The 14870-nt window shown below is 41.0% G+C and overlaps 1 protein-coding gene across 1 annotated transcript; it reads right to left on the bottom strand.

The window, feature by feature from the left end:
- Positions 1-1105: 1105 nt before the first annotated feature.
- LOC119288498 (transcription factor MYB1-like) lies at positions 1106-2014 on the bottom strand. The gene has a single exon (XM_037568108.1). The coding sequence runs from the start codon at positions 1997-1999 to the stop codon at positions 1178-1180; it is 822 nt and encodes a 273-aa protein (XP_037424005.1). The 5' UTR covers positions 2000-2014; the 3' UTR covers positions 1106-1177.
- Between the last annotated feature and the right edge of the window lie 12856 nt (positions 2015-14870).

Raw genomic sequence — 14870 nt, 5'->3', positions numbered from 1 at the left:
TTAGTGCAACAAGAGCCTTATTGCAATTAAAACCGGGTCCTTGTTGCAGAAGCATCCCCAGCTCACGGTTGTCAATGTCATCATTGCAACAAGCAACAAAAGTCTTGCTATAACTGCAACATGACTATTGTTGCAATTGAATCTCTGTCTTGCAGTCATGTTCACCGCCATTGCAACAAGACCCTTATTGCAATTGTCGCTTGACCTTTGTTGCAAAAAGCATCTCCGCTCATGGATCGGAGATTGGGAGGTCATTGCCATCGGGGACCTATGTCATCATTGTCGCCTCCAACCCCAAGTCCATCCACCCTGAGCTCCCATTCTGAGCCCATTGTGTCGGTCGGCGAGCTCGCTGGAGTAGCACATCGTCACGCCCTTCTCCTTCCTCGCATCCTTCTCAACCCTTCTACTCTCTCACCTTCCTCTCTCCTTCGTAGATCTCCGAAACCGCCCGAGCTTGGCTAAGCTGCCGTGCCTAGCCATGATGTCGCCACATGTTGGAAACCGCCCTATCCTTCCCTGGTTGGTCCGCAACAAACCTTTTGTTGCGCTCGAAGGGATTGCAACAAGTGCCACATCAAAAAAGCTATCCTATGGTGGCTTGTTGCGAGCCATCTGATGAAAGGCATGTCTAATGGTCACGAGACAGTGCGACAAAGGTGGTTGGTTGATAGGAAGCGTTTTTAATAAGATATTTGGACATGCTATTTATAAATTACCTTAAAAATCACGTTGGTCGATGTTTTCCGCCGTTGGATTAAAATCTAACAAAAAACCCAACGGCTGTCGTTTGTCTTCCTCCTCATATCGTCCCCTTCCTCCAACCGCATCACTGCCCCAAGTCTCCACCTCCACCAGCCTGTCACCGGACATCCCTCAATACCCTACCCCCTAAACACCTCTTCTCGGGCACCAGCAACCCGCCCTGGAACCTGAACCATCAACCTCAGACCCCCCTCACAAGAAATGCCACTATGTGTCATCCCTAGCTATGGTTGCTCCTAGCGACCTCGTTTCCGGCCAGAAATCGACAGACTCGAGTTGCATATTCAAGAAACTTACCATAACAAACACAAAAGATAATACATGATTCAACAGGGGAATGTCTTGAAACAACACAAATAGTAATGACAGAGATTACACTGAAAACCATCCATATATGATACGACTACCCACCTTAGTGGTGGCCGTTGGTTGGGTGATCGGACGATGATGCCCCGTCGACCCTGGCAGCGGTGGTGGCCATGACAACCGAGTACAAGAGCTGCCCTGCCTGCCGCTCCACCTCTTCCCTCACCACCTGCCGTATCGCCGCCATTAGTCGCACGTCATTGCCCCCCACACCCACTGGTGGTGGTGTCTTTTCCTTTGCCTTTGCCTTTGCCTCCTCTGAGGCCTTATCTACGGCCATCTGGGGCAGGCCCAGGCTCAAGGTCAGTGACAGCATTGGCATCGGGTCATCAATAATAGCAGTAACTGCACCATGCGCGACGGCTGGTGGCGACCCGTTCATCACCATGACTTGTTCCTCCTGCTGCATCTTCGCTCTCACAGCCGATCCAGACGACGAGGAGGAGGCGGCGACACGTGTGGCAGTGGCAGCGGCCATGGCCTTGGCGCGGCGCTGGCACCTGCGGAGGTTGGAGTTCCAGTGGTTCTTGACGGAGTTGTCGGTGCGGCCGGGGAGGAGTCGCGCGATGTCGGCCCACTTGTTGCCGTAGCGTGCCTGCGCGGCGATGATAAGCGCATCCTCCTGCACTGTGAAGGGGCGATGCTGCACGGCCGGGCTGAGCTGGTTGCACCACCGCAGCCGGCATGACTTGCCCGTGCGCCCGGGGACACTGGCGCTGATCACGCTCCACCGTCGCGCGCCATGCTGCCGGACAAGGGCCACCAGCAGCGCGTCCTCCTCAGGGCTCCACGACCCCGTCTTGATCGGCGATGGCACCTCCATCGCGTCAGTGCGGTCGTATCCGACGCAAGCAATGGCTGGAATCATCTATCACACAGAGGAGTGGTGGTGACTGGTGAGGAGCGGCGCGGCGTCGAGCTGGCTATATAGCGAGCGCGTGCGTGGTCACTGGTGTAAGTGTGTGTTGTGTTGCGTGGTCTGTTGCAGGCGTTGTTGTCTGCATTGCAAGTGGCTGGGGTGTCGACGTGGATGGCTAGAAAGAAAGAAAGGCATCCGTTTCTTTTGCCGCACCACGACAAGCAACATATGCACACCAGGGTGTAGTAAGGGTGTTAGTACAAGTGAGAACAGACATATATTGTTGAAACGGATGGACGTGCATGCCAACCTAGCAGTAGAGCATATGATCCATCTATCTAATCTAATGTAGTAATACTTTAGATTGAAGAAGGGTGCAAGCGGTGACCTGCTTATCCCGTGTGAAGCTCCTCTTGTTCACCACTTGCTATAAAAATAAACAATAAGCTTGTATTTTGGAATTGTCCGTGAGCCTGTCCCACTTGCATCATTCATTTGGAGGATCATATGAAGAAGAATGATCCCTCTGCCACACACTATCTTATTGTTTCCTTTTATTCCGGTGTTGATATATAGATCATGAACCGTGGCGAGAATCGTATTCCCAAGAGGTTGGTTATATGATTCTAAAAAAACATGTTGATTATATGGAAATGCAACAAGGTTACAAAATGTAGGAAGAACTTCAACCTACTTAACAAAAATTTAACAAAAAAGTATGTATTAATTAACCAAATCAACATTAAAAGTAAACATGCTCCGTGAGTGTGTGTTGTGTTGCGTGGTTTGTTGCGGGCGGTGTTGTCTGCATTGCAGGTGGCTGGGGCGCCAACATGGATGGCTAGAGTAAAAAAGGTGTCTGCTTCTTTTGTCACACCATGACAAGCAACAGATGCATGCCAGGGTGCAGCAAAGGCATCCCTGTCAGCGAAAGCGGACACAAGATCAAAGTGGGTAGACGTGCATGCCAACCCAGCAGAAGAGCATAGGATCCATCTATCTAATCTAACATAGCAATGATTTAATTTATTTTGAGTAGGGATGCAAGAGGCGGTCTGCTTATCCCGTGTCAAACTCGTCCTTAATTCACCACTGTTTATAAAATTAACACTAAGCTTGTATTGCGGAATTGTCGGCAAGCTCGTCCCACTTGCATCCTTGATTTGGGGCCCATTTGGGGGCTGTATGTAAAAGAATGAGTCCTCTTCCACCCACTATCTTATTGTTTCCTATAATTTTGGTGTTAGTTGATTACCCACAAGTATAGGGAACCTATGGTAGTCCTTTTGATAAGTAAGACTGTCGAACCCAACGAGGAGCAGGAGGAAATGACAAGCGGTTTTCAGCAAGGTATTCTCTGCAAGCACTGAAATTATCGATAACATATAGTTGTGTGATAAGATAATTCATAACGGTAGCAAGTAACAAAAGTAACTAAGGTGCAGCAAGGTGGCCCAATCCTTTTTCTAGCAAACTACAAGCCTGGACGAACTCTTATATAAAGCAAGCGCTGCCGAGGACATGTGGGAAATGTTGTCAAGCTAGTTTTCATCATGCTCATGTGATTCACGTTCATTACTTTGATAATTTGATATGTGGGTGGATCAGTGCTTGGCTGCTTCCCTTCCTTGGACAAGCCTCCCACTTATGATTAACCCCTCTCGCAAGCATTCGTAACTACGAAAGAAGAATTAAGATAAATCTAACCATATGATGAAACATATGGATCCAAATCAGCCCCTTAGGAAGCAACACATAAACTAGGGTTTAAGCTTCTGTCATTCTAGCAACCCATCATCTACTTATTACTTCCCAATGCCTTCCCATAGGCCCAAATCATGGTGAAGTGTCATGTAGTCGACATTCACATAACACCACTAGAGTAAAGACAACATACATCTCATCAAAATATTGAACGAATACCAAATTCACATGATTACTCATAACAAGACTTCTCCCATGTCCTCGGGAACAAACTTAACTACTCACAAACCATATTCATGTTCATAACCAGGGGAGTATTAATTATCACTAAGGATCTGAACATATGATCTTCCACCAAATAAACCAACTAGCATCAACTACAAGGAGTAATCAACACTACTAGCAACCCACAGGTACCAATATGAGGTTTTGAGACAAAGATCCGATACACGAGATGAACTAGGGTTTGAGAGGAGATGGTGCTGGTGAATACATTGATGGAGATTGACCCCCTCTCGATGAGATGATCGTTGGTGATGACGATGGCGATGATTTCCCCTTAGGGAGGGAAGTTTCACTGGCAGAACAGCTCCGCCGGAGCCCTAGATTGGTTATGCCCAAGTTCCGCCTCGATATTGTGGCGCTTCGTCCCGAAAGCTTGCTTCTTATTTTTTCTAGCTAGGTCAAAACACACCATATAGCAGAAGATGGGCATCGGGGGCCTTCCAGGTGGCCCATAAGGCAGGGGGTGTGCCCTCTACCCTTGTGGATGATAGCTGGCCCCCTCTGGTGCTTTCTTTGCCCAATATTTTTATATATTCCAAAATAAATCTCTGTGAAGTTTCAGGACTTTTGGAGTTGTGTAGAATAGGTCTCTAATATTTGCTTGTTTTCCAATCCAGAATTCCAGTTGTCGGCATTCCCCCTCTTCATGTAAACCTTATAAAATAAGAGAGAAAAGGCATAAGTATTGTGATTTAAAGTATAATAACAGCCCATAATGCAATAAATATCAATATGAAAGCATGATGCAAAATGGACGTATCAACTCCCCCAAGCTTAGACCTCGCTTGTCCTCAAGCCAAAGCCGATATCGTAAAATATGTCCACATGTTTAGAGATAGAGGTGTTCATAAAATAAAATACGGACATGAGGGCATCATGATCATCTTTATAACATCAACATATATTATCATATAATTTCTTATGCTAAAGTACAATTCATTCACAAGGTAAAGCATGAATCAGAAACTTCATCGAAAACTAACAAACTATGATCTTAGTCATTGAAGCAATTGTAATTTATCATAACATCAAAAAGAGTCAATTCAAGAGCTTTTCAACAAGTCCGCATACTCAACTATCATTTAATCTTTCACAATTGCTAAATCTCATGCGATACTTATGTGTTCAAAGCTTTAATCGGGCACAGAGAAAGATAGGGGCTTATAGTTTCGCCTCACAACCTTTTACCTCAAGGGCAATGTCAACAATAATACTTTATGATAACCTACATCTGAGTGGATATATATATCTAGATCTCTCGAACACATAGTGCTTGCCAAAAGAAAAAGTGTAAAAAGGCAAGGTGATGATCACCATGACTATCGTATAAGGGTAGAAGATAAAGTAAAAGATAGGCCCTTCGCAGAGGGTGATGCCGCTTGAAGCAACTGATGTCTACTACACAACCTTCTTCTTGTAGACGTTGTTGGGCCTCCAAGTGCAGAGGTTTGTAGGACAGTAGCAAATTTCCCTCAAGTGGATGACCTAAGGTTTATCAATCTGTAGGATGCGTAGGATGAAGATGGTCTCTCTCAAACAACCCTACAACCAAATAACAAAGAGGTTCTTGTATCCCCAACACACCCAATACAATGGTAATTTGTATAGGTGCACTAGTTCGGCGAAGAGATGGTGATAGAAGTGGTATATGGATGGTAGATAAAGGTTTTTGTAATATGAAAATATAAAAACAACAAGGTAACTAATGATAAAAGTGATCACAAACGGTATTGCAATGCGTTGAAACAAGGCCTAGGGTTCATACTTTCACTAGTGCAAGTCCTCTCAACAATAATAACATAATTGGATCACATAACTATCCCTCAACATGCAACAAAGAGTCACTCCAAAGTCACTAATAGTGGAGAACAAACGAAGAGATTATGGTAGGGTACGAAACCACCTCAAAGTTATTCGTTCGGATCGATCTATTCAAGAGTTCGTACTAGAATAACACCTTAAGACACAAATCAATCAAAACCCTAATGTCACCTAGATACTCCAATGTCACCTCAAGTATCCCTGGGTATGATTATACGATATGCATCACACAATCTCAGATTCATCTATTCAACCAACACAAAAGTACTTCAAAGAGTTCCCCAAAGTTTCTACCGGAGAGTCAAGACGAAAACGTGTGCCAACCCCTATGCATAGATTCCCAAGGTCACGGAACCCGCAAGTTGATCACCAAAACATACATCAAGTGGATCAATAGAATACCCCATTGTCATCATGGGTATCCCACGCAAGACATACATCAAATGTTCTCAAATCCTTAAAGACTCAATCCGATAAGATAATTTCAAAGGGAAAACTCAATCCATTACAAGAGAGTAGAGGGGGGAGAAACATCATAAGATCCAACTATAATAGAAAAGCCCGCGATACATCAAGGTCGTACCCCCTCAAGAACACGAGAGAGAGAGAGAGATCAAACACATGGCTACTGGTACATACCCTCAACCCTGAAGTTTTTAGGGTATATGGGAGGAAGAAGTACGTCGGTGGACCTCCAGGCTGTCCACGAGGCAGGGGGGTGCGCCCTGGGGGGGGGGGTGGGTGGGCGCGCCCCCACCCTCATGGGCAGCACGGGACTCTCCTGCTCCAACTCTGATACTCCGTGGGCTTCATCTGGTCCAAAAATAAGTTCCATGAAGTTTCAGGTCAATTGGACTCCGTTTGATTTCCCTTTTCTGCGATACTCTAAAACAAGGAAAAAACAAAAACTGGCACTGGGCTCTGGGTTAATAGGTTAGTCCCAAAAATAATATAAAAGTGCATAATAAAGCCCATAAACATCCAAAACAGATAATATAATAGCATGGAACAATCAAAAATTATAGATACGCTGGAGACGTATCAACATCCCCGAGCTTAATTCCTGCTCGTCCTCTAGTAGGTAAATGATAAAAACAGAATTTTTGATGTGGAATGCTACCTAACACATTTCTCTAAGTAATTATCTTCATTTTGGCATGAATGTTCAGATCCATAAGATTCAAGACAAAAGTTTAATATTGACATAAAACTAATAATACTTCAAGCATACTAACTAAGCAATCATGTCTTCTCAAAATAACATGGACAAAGAAAGTTCATCCCTACAAAATCATATAGTTTGGTCATGCTCCATTTTCGTTACATAAGAATGCTTTCATCATGCACAACCCCGATGACAAGCCAAGAAATTATTTCATACTTTAGTAATCTCAAACCTTTTTCAACTTTCACGCAATACATGAGCGTGAGCCATGGATATAGCACTATGGGTGGAATAGAATATAATGAGGGGGTTATGTGGAGAAGACAAAAAGGAGGAAGTCTCACATCGATGCGGCTAATCAATGGGCTAGGGAGATGCCCATCAATTGATGTCAATGCAAGGAGTAGGGATTGCCATGCAACAGATGCACTAGAGCTATAAATGTATGAAAGCTAACAAAAGAACTAAGTGGGTGTGCATCCAACTTGCTTGCTCACGAAGACCTAGGGCACTTGAGGAGGCCCATTGTTGGAATATACAAGCCAAGTTCTATAATGAAAAATTCCCACTAGTATATGAAAGTGACAAAACAAGAGACTCTCTATCATGAAGATTATGGTGCTACTTTGAAGCACAAGTGTGGTAAAAGGATAGTAGCATTGTCCCTTCTCTCTTTTTCTCTCATTTTTTGGGCCTTCTCTTTTTTTCTCTCTCCTTTTTGTTTGCTTTTTTCTTGTCCGGAGTCTCATCCCGACTTGTGGGGGAATCATAGTCTCCATCATCCTTTCCTCACTGGGACAATGCTCTAATAATGATGATCATCACACTTTTATTTACTTACAACTCAAGAATTACAACTTGATACTTAGAACAAGATATGACTCTATATGAATGCCTCCGGCGGTGTACCGGGATTGCGATGAATCAAGTGTGACATGTATGAAAAATTATGAACGGTGGCTTTGCCACAAATACGATGTCAACTACACGATCATGCAAAGCAATATGACAATGATGATGCGTGTCATAATAAATGGAACGGTGGAAAGTTGCATGGAAATATATCTCGGAATGGCTATGGAAATGCCATAATAGGTAGGTATGGTGGCTGTTTTGAGGAAGATATAAGGAGGTTTATGTGTGAAAGAGCATATCATATCACGGGGTTTGGATGCACCGGCGAAGTTTGCACCAACTCTCAATGTGAGAAAGGGCAATGCACGGTACCAAAGAGGCTAGCAATGATGGAAGGGTAAGAGTGTGTATAATCCATGGACTCAACATTACTCATAAAGAACTCACATACTTATTGCAAAAATCTACAAGTCATCAAAAACCAATTATTACGCGCATGCTCCTAGGGGGATAGATTGGTAGGAAAAGACCATCGCTCGTCCCCGACCGCCACTCATAAGGAAGACAATCAAATAACCCCTCATGTTTCAAATTTGTTACATAACGTTTACCATACGTGCATGCTACGGGACTTTGCAAACTTCAACACAAGTATTTCTCAAATTCACAACTACTCAACTAGAATTACTCTAATATCACCATCTCCATATCTCAAAACAATTATCAAGTATCAAACTTCTCTTAGTATTCAATGCACTTCATATGAAAGTTTTTATTATATCCCTCTTGGATGCCCATCATATTAGGACTAAATTCATAACCAAAGCAAACTACCATGCTGTTTTGAAGACTCTCAAAATAATATAAGTGAAGCATGAGAGTTCATCTATTTATTCAAAATAAAACCATTGCCATGCTCTAAAAGGATATAAGTGAAGCACTGGAGCAAATGACAAACTACTCCAAAAGATATAAGTGAAGATCAATGAGTAGTCGAATAGTAATGCAACTATGTGAAGACTCTCTAACATTAAAGAATTTCAGATCTTGGTATTTTATTAAAACATCAAGAAAAATAAAATAAAATGATGCTCCAAGCAAAACACATATCATGTGGTGAATAAAAATATAGCTCCAAGTAAAGTTACCGATGAACGAAGACGAAAGAGGGGATGCCTTCCGGGGCATCCCCAAGCTTAGGCTCTTGGTTGTCCTTGAATATTTCCTTGGGGTGCCTTGGGTATCCCTAAGCTTAGGCTCTTGCCACTCCTTATTCCATAATCCATCGAATCTTTACCCAAAACTTGAAAACTTCACAACACAAAACTTAACAGAAAACTCATAAGCTCCGTTAGCGAAAGAAAACAAAACACCACTTCAAGGTACTGTAATGAACTCATTCTTTATTTATATTGGTGTTAAACCTACTTTATTCCAAGTTCTCTATGGTCTATAAACTCTTTTACTAGCCATAGATTCATCAAAATAAGTAAACAACACATGAAAAACAGAATCTGTCAAAAACAGAACAGTCTATGGTAATCTGTAACTAACACAAACTTATGGAACCCCAAAAATTATAAAATAAATTGCTGAACGTGAGGAATTTATCTATTAATCATATTCAAAAAGAATTAACTAAATAGCACTCTCCAATAAAAAATGGCACCAATTCTCGTGAGCGCTAAAGTTTCTGTTTTTTACAGCAAGATCAACAAGACTTTCCCCAAGTCTTCCCAACGGTTCTACTTGGCACAAACACTAATTAAAACATAAAAACTCAATCATAACAGAGGGTAGATAAATTATTTATTACTAAACAGGCGCAAAAATCAAGGAACAAAAATGAAGTTGGGTTGCCTCCCACCAAGCGCTATCGTTTAACGCCCCTAGCTAGGCATGATGATTTCAATGATGCTCACATAAAAGATAAGAATTGTAACATAAAGAGAGCATCATGAAGAATATGACTAGCACATTTAATTCTAACACACTTCCTATGCATAGGGATTTTGTGAGCAACCAACTTATAGGAACAATAATCAACTAGCATAGGAAGGAAAAACAAGCATAACTTCAAAACTTTAAGCACATAGAGAGGAAACTTGATACTATTGCAATTCCTACAAGCATATATTCCTCCCTCATAATAATTTTCAGTAGAATCATGAATGAATTTAACAATATAACCAACACCTAAAGCATTCTTTTCATGATCTACAAGTATAGAATTTTTACTGCTCTCCACATAAGCAAATTTCTTCTCATGAATAGTAGTGGGAGCAAACTCAAAAAAATAACTATCATGTGAGGCATAATCCAATTGAAAACTAAAATCATGATGACAAGTTTCATGGTTATCATAAATCTTTATAGCATACATGTCATCACAATAATCATCATAGATAGCAACTTTGTTCTCATAATCAATTGGAACCTCTTCCGGAATAGTGGATTCATCACAAAATAAAGTCACGACCTCTCCAAATCCACTTTCATCAATATAATCATCATAAATAGGAGGCATGCTTTCATCATAATAAATTTGCTCATCAAAACTTGGGGGACAAAAAATATCATCTTCATCAAACATAGCTTCCCCAAGCTTGTGGCTTTGCATATCATTAGCATCATGGATATTCAAGGAATTCATACTAACAACATTGCAATCATGCTCATCAATCAAATATTTAGTGACAAACATTTTAATGCATTCTTCTTCTAACACTTTGGCACAATTTTCCTTTCCATCGTACTCATGAAAGATATTAAAAAGATGAAGCGTATAAGGCAAACTCAATTCCATTTTTTGTAGTTTTCTTTTATAAACTAAACTAGTGATAAAACAAGAAACGAAAAGATTCGATTGCAAGATCTAAAGATATATCTTCAGCGCTAACCTCCCTGGCAACAGCGCCAGAAAATAGCTTGATGTCTACTACACAACCTTCTTCTTGTAGACGTTGTTGGGCCTCCAACTGCAAAGGTTTGTAGGACAGTAGCAAATTTCCCTCAAGTGGATGACCTAAGGTTTATCAATCCGTAGGAGGCGTAGGATGAAGATGGTCTCTCTCAAACAACCCTACAACCAAATAACAAAGAGTCTCTTGTGTCCCCAACACACCCAATACAATGGTAAATTGTATAGGTGCACTAGTTCGGCAAAGAGATGGTGATACAAGTGGTATATGGATGGTAGATAAAGGTTTTTGTAATATGAAAATATAAAAACAGCCCAAAAATAAGTTCCGTGAAGTTTCAGGTCAATTGGACTCCGTTTGATTTTCCTTTTCTGCGATACTCTAAAACAAGGAAAAGAATAGAAACTGGCACTTGGCTCTGGGTTAATAGGTTAGTCCCAAAAATAATATAAAAGTGCATAATAAAGCCAATAAACATCCAAAACAGATAATATAATAGTATGGAACAATCAAAAATTATAGATATGTTGGAGACGTATCTGCTACGTCGGTATTTCCCCAAAGAGGAAGGGATGATGCTGCATAGCGGCGGTAGGTATTTCCCTCAGTAAAGAAACCAAGGTTATCGAACCAGTAGGAGAACCAAGCAACACAACGTAAACAACCCTTGCACACAAATAACAACCACTAGCAACCCGACATGTTAAAGTGGTTGTCAATCCCTTTCGGGTAACTGTGCCAGAAATTGGTGTGTGGACGGGAGAAAGATGTAATAGATTGAATAAATAGATCGCAAATAAAATAAAGTGCAGCAAATTATTTTTATATTTTGGATTAATAGATCTGAAAATAAATGCAAAGGAAAAGTAGATCGCAAAGGCAAATATATGAGAAAGAGACCCGGGGGCCGTAGGTTTCACTAGTGGCTTCTCTCAAGAAAAATAGAAAATGGTGGATGAACAAATTACTATTGGGCAAATGACAAAACTTCAAATAATCATGGCGATATACAGGCAATGATCATTACATAGGCATCACGCCCAAGATTAGTAGACCGACTCCTGCCTGCATCTACTACTATTACTCCACACATCGATTGCTATCCAGCATGCATCTAGTGTATTAAGTTCATGGAGAAACGAAGTAATGCAATAAGAGCGATGACAAGATATAGAAAAGATCTATCTATGTAGAGATAGACCCCATCATTTTATCCTTAGTAGCAACGATACATACGCGTCGGTTCCCCTTCTGTCACCGGGGTCAAGGACCGTAAGATCGAACCCACTACAAAGCACCTCTTCCCATTGCAAGATAAATAGATCAAGTTGGACAAACAAAACCCAAATATCGAAGAAGAAATACGAGGCTATAAGCAATCATGCATAAAATAGATCAAAGAAACTCAAATACTTTCATGGATATAAAAAGACAGATCTGATCATAAACTCAAAGTTCATCAATCCCAACAAACACACCGCAAAAGATTTACATCATATGGATCTCCAAGAGACCATTGTATTGAGAATCAAGAGAGAGAAAGAGAGAGAGAGAGGAAGCCATCTAGCTACTAACTATGGACCCGAAGGTCTACAAAGAACTACTCACGCATCATCGGAGAGGCACCAATGGAGGTGGTGAACCCCACATCCGAGATGGTGTCTACATTGGATCTAGTGGTTCTGGACTCTGCGGCGGCTGGATCAATATTTTGTAGACTCCCCTAGGGTTTTGAGAATATCGGGGTATTTATAGAGAAAAGAGGCGGTCCAGGGGGCACCCGAGGTGGGCACAACCCACCAGGGCGCGCCTGGGCCTCCTAGCGCGCCCTGGTAGGTTGTGCTCTCCTCGGAGCACCCCCCCCCCAGGTGCAGCCAGGGCCCATTATGCTCCTTCTGGTCCAAAAAATCTCCGTAATGTTTGTTGCGTTTGGACTCCGTTTGGTAGTGATTTTCTGCGATGTAAAAAACATGGAAAAACAGCAACTAGCACTTGGCACTATGTTAATAGGTTAGTACCAAAAAAGATATAAAATGACTAGAAAATGATTATAAAACATCCAAGATTGATAATATAACAGCATGGAATAATCAAATTATAGATACGTTGGAGACGTATCAGCATCCCCAAGCTTAACTCCTCGTCCTCGAGTAGGGAAGTGATAAAAACAGAATTTTTGATGTGGAATGCTGCCTAACATGTCATATCATATTCTTTTCTTTATAGCATGGACATTTGGACTTTTATATTTTCAAAGCAATAGTCTAGTTTTGACATGATAATTTAAATACTCAAGCATATCAACAAGCAACCATGTCTCTCAAAATATCAACGCTAAAATAAGTTATCCCTAGCCCATCATGCTCAATCATTGATCCATTCGTGAAACACACTCGCATATTTGCTACACCCAATACTCAAGTATGATCATATTGCCTCCTAGTTTGCGCTTTTATAAGAGAAGATGGAGACTCAAATACAAAAATAAAAATTGCATAAAGTAAAAGAAAGGCCCTTCGTAGAGGGAAGTAGGGATTTGTAGAGGTGCCAGAGCTCAAAGCGAAAAACTTAGAGATAAAAACACTTTGGGAGGTGTATCCTTCCCACCAACGAAAACGTCATAGAGTTCCCAACACTTTCCATGCTAGATATATCATAGGCGGTTCCCAAACAGAAAATAAAGTTTATTCCTTTTTCCACCATACTTTCACTTTCCATGGCTAACCGTATCCACGGGTGCCTTCCATACCAACACTTTCTAAGGAATTTATTATTTGACAACATAAAGTAATTTCATTTTTTTTCATTTCGGGACTGGGCATCCCTAATACCTTTGCCTTACTCTCATGCAATGACAAGTGAATAAACACTCATCGTGAGAATAACACATCTGGCATGCAAAATATTAGCCACCCCTCATCGCTCCACGAGCGAAACGAACACACAAAAGAGAAGTTTATTTTGAAAATTAGAGATGGCACATGCAAATTTGCTTAGAACGGCAAAAGAATACCGCATATAGGTAGATATAGTGGACTCATGTGGCAAAACTAGTTAAACGGATTTTGGATGCACAAGTAGAAATCATACTTAGTGCAAAATGAAGGCTAGCGAAATATTGAGAAGCGACCAACCAAGAAGCAGATACTCTCATAAGCAAGCATTAAGCATAATTAACACCGAATAAAATGCACCACAAGTAGGATATAATTTCATTGCATGACTATTGACTTTCGTGCTTGCATAGGGAATCACAAACATTAACACCAACATTCTTACTAAAGCATAATTACTGATCAACATAACTCACATATCACATCATCATATCTCAAAACTATTACTAAGAATCAACTTTATTTTGTCCTATGATCTTCATGAAAGTTTTTATTATATCCTTCTTTGTTATCTATCACTTTTGGACTAATTTTCATGTGTTTCTTTTCATAAGCTCAAACAAATATAAGTGAAGATCATGAGCATAGTATTTCTTTCTCTCAAATTAATTTAAGTGAAGCAAGAGAGAATTTCTTGAAAATTTTACTAACTCTCAAATAAATATAAGTGAAGAAAGAGAGCATTTATTCAAAAATACTAAACACACCGTGCTCAAAAAGATATAAGTGAAGCACTAGAGCAAGTACATAGCTCATAAAAATTTAAGTGAAGCATAGAGAGCAATTCTAACAAGTCATGACATAATTTTGGCTCTCTCAAATAGGTGTGTCCAGCAAGGAATCAAGACTTAAAACACAAAATAAAACAAGCAAAGACTCATATCATACAAGACGCTCCAAGCAAAACACATAGTATGTGACGAATAAAAATATAGCTTCGAGTAAAATATCGGTGGTCATTAGAAGAAAGAGGGGATGCCACTCGGGGGCATCCCCAAGATTAGTTGGTTGCTCATTTTTGGATAGTAGCTTGGGATGCCGGGGCAACCCCAAGCTTAGGCTCTTCTACTCCTTATTCCTTCATCCATCGTAAGATAACCCAAAACTTGAAAACTTCAATCACACAAAACTCAATAAAACCTTCGTGAGATCCGTTAGTATAAGAAAATAAATCTCTACTATAAGTGCTGTACCAAACCAATTCATATTTTGTTCTTGCATTATATCTACTGTAC

The sequence above is a fragment of the Triticum dicoccoides genome, chromosome 4A (assembly GCF_002162155.2).
Source record: "Triticum dicoccoides isolate Atlit2015 ecotype Zavitan chromosome 4A, WEW_v2.0, whole genome shotgun sequence".
NCBI classification, from domain to species: domain Eukaryota; kingdom Viridiplantae; phylum Streptophyta; class Magnoliopsida; order Poales; family Poaceae; genus Triticum; species Triticum dicoccoides.
This window is presented reverse-complemented; position numbering and strand designations above follow the sequence as displayed.

What these genes read in the sequence shown, in the direction of transcription:
- LOC119288498 (XM_037568108.1), bottom strand. Translation starts at nt 1,999, where the DNA reads ATGATTCCAGCCATTGCTTGCGTCGGATACGACCGCACTGACGCGATG.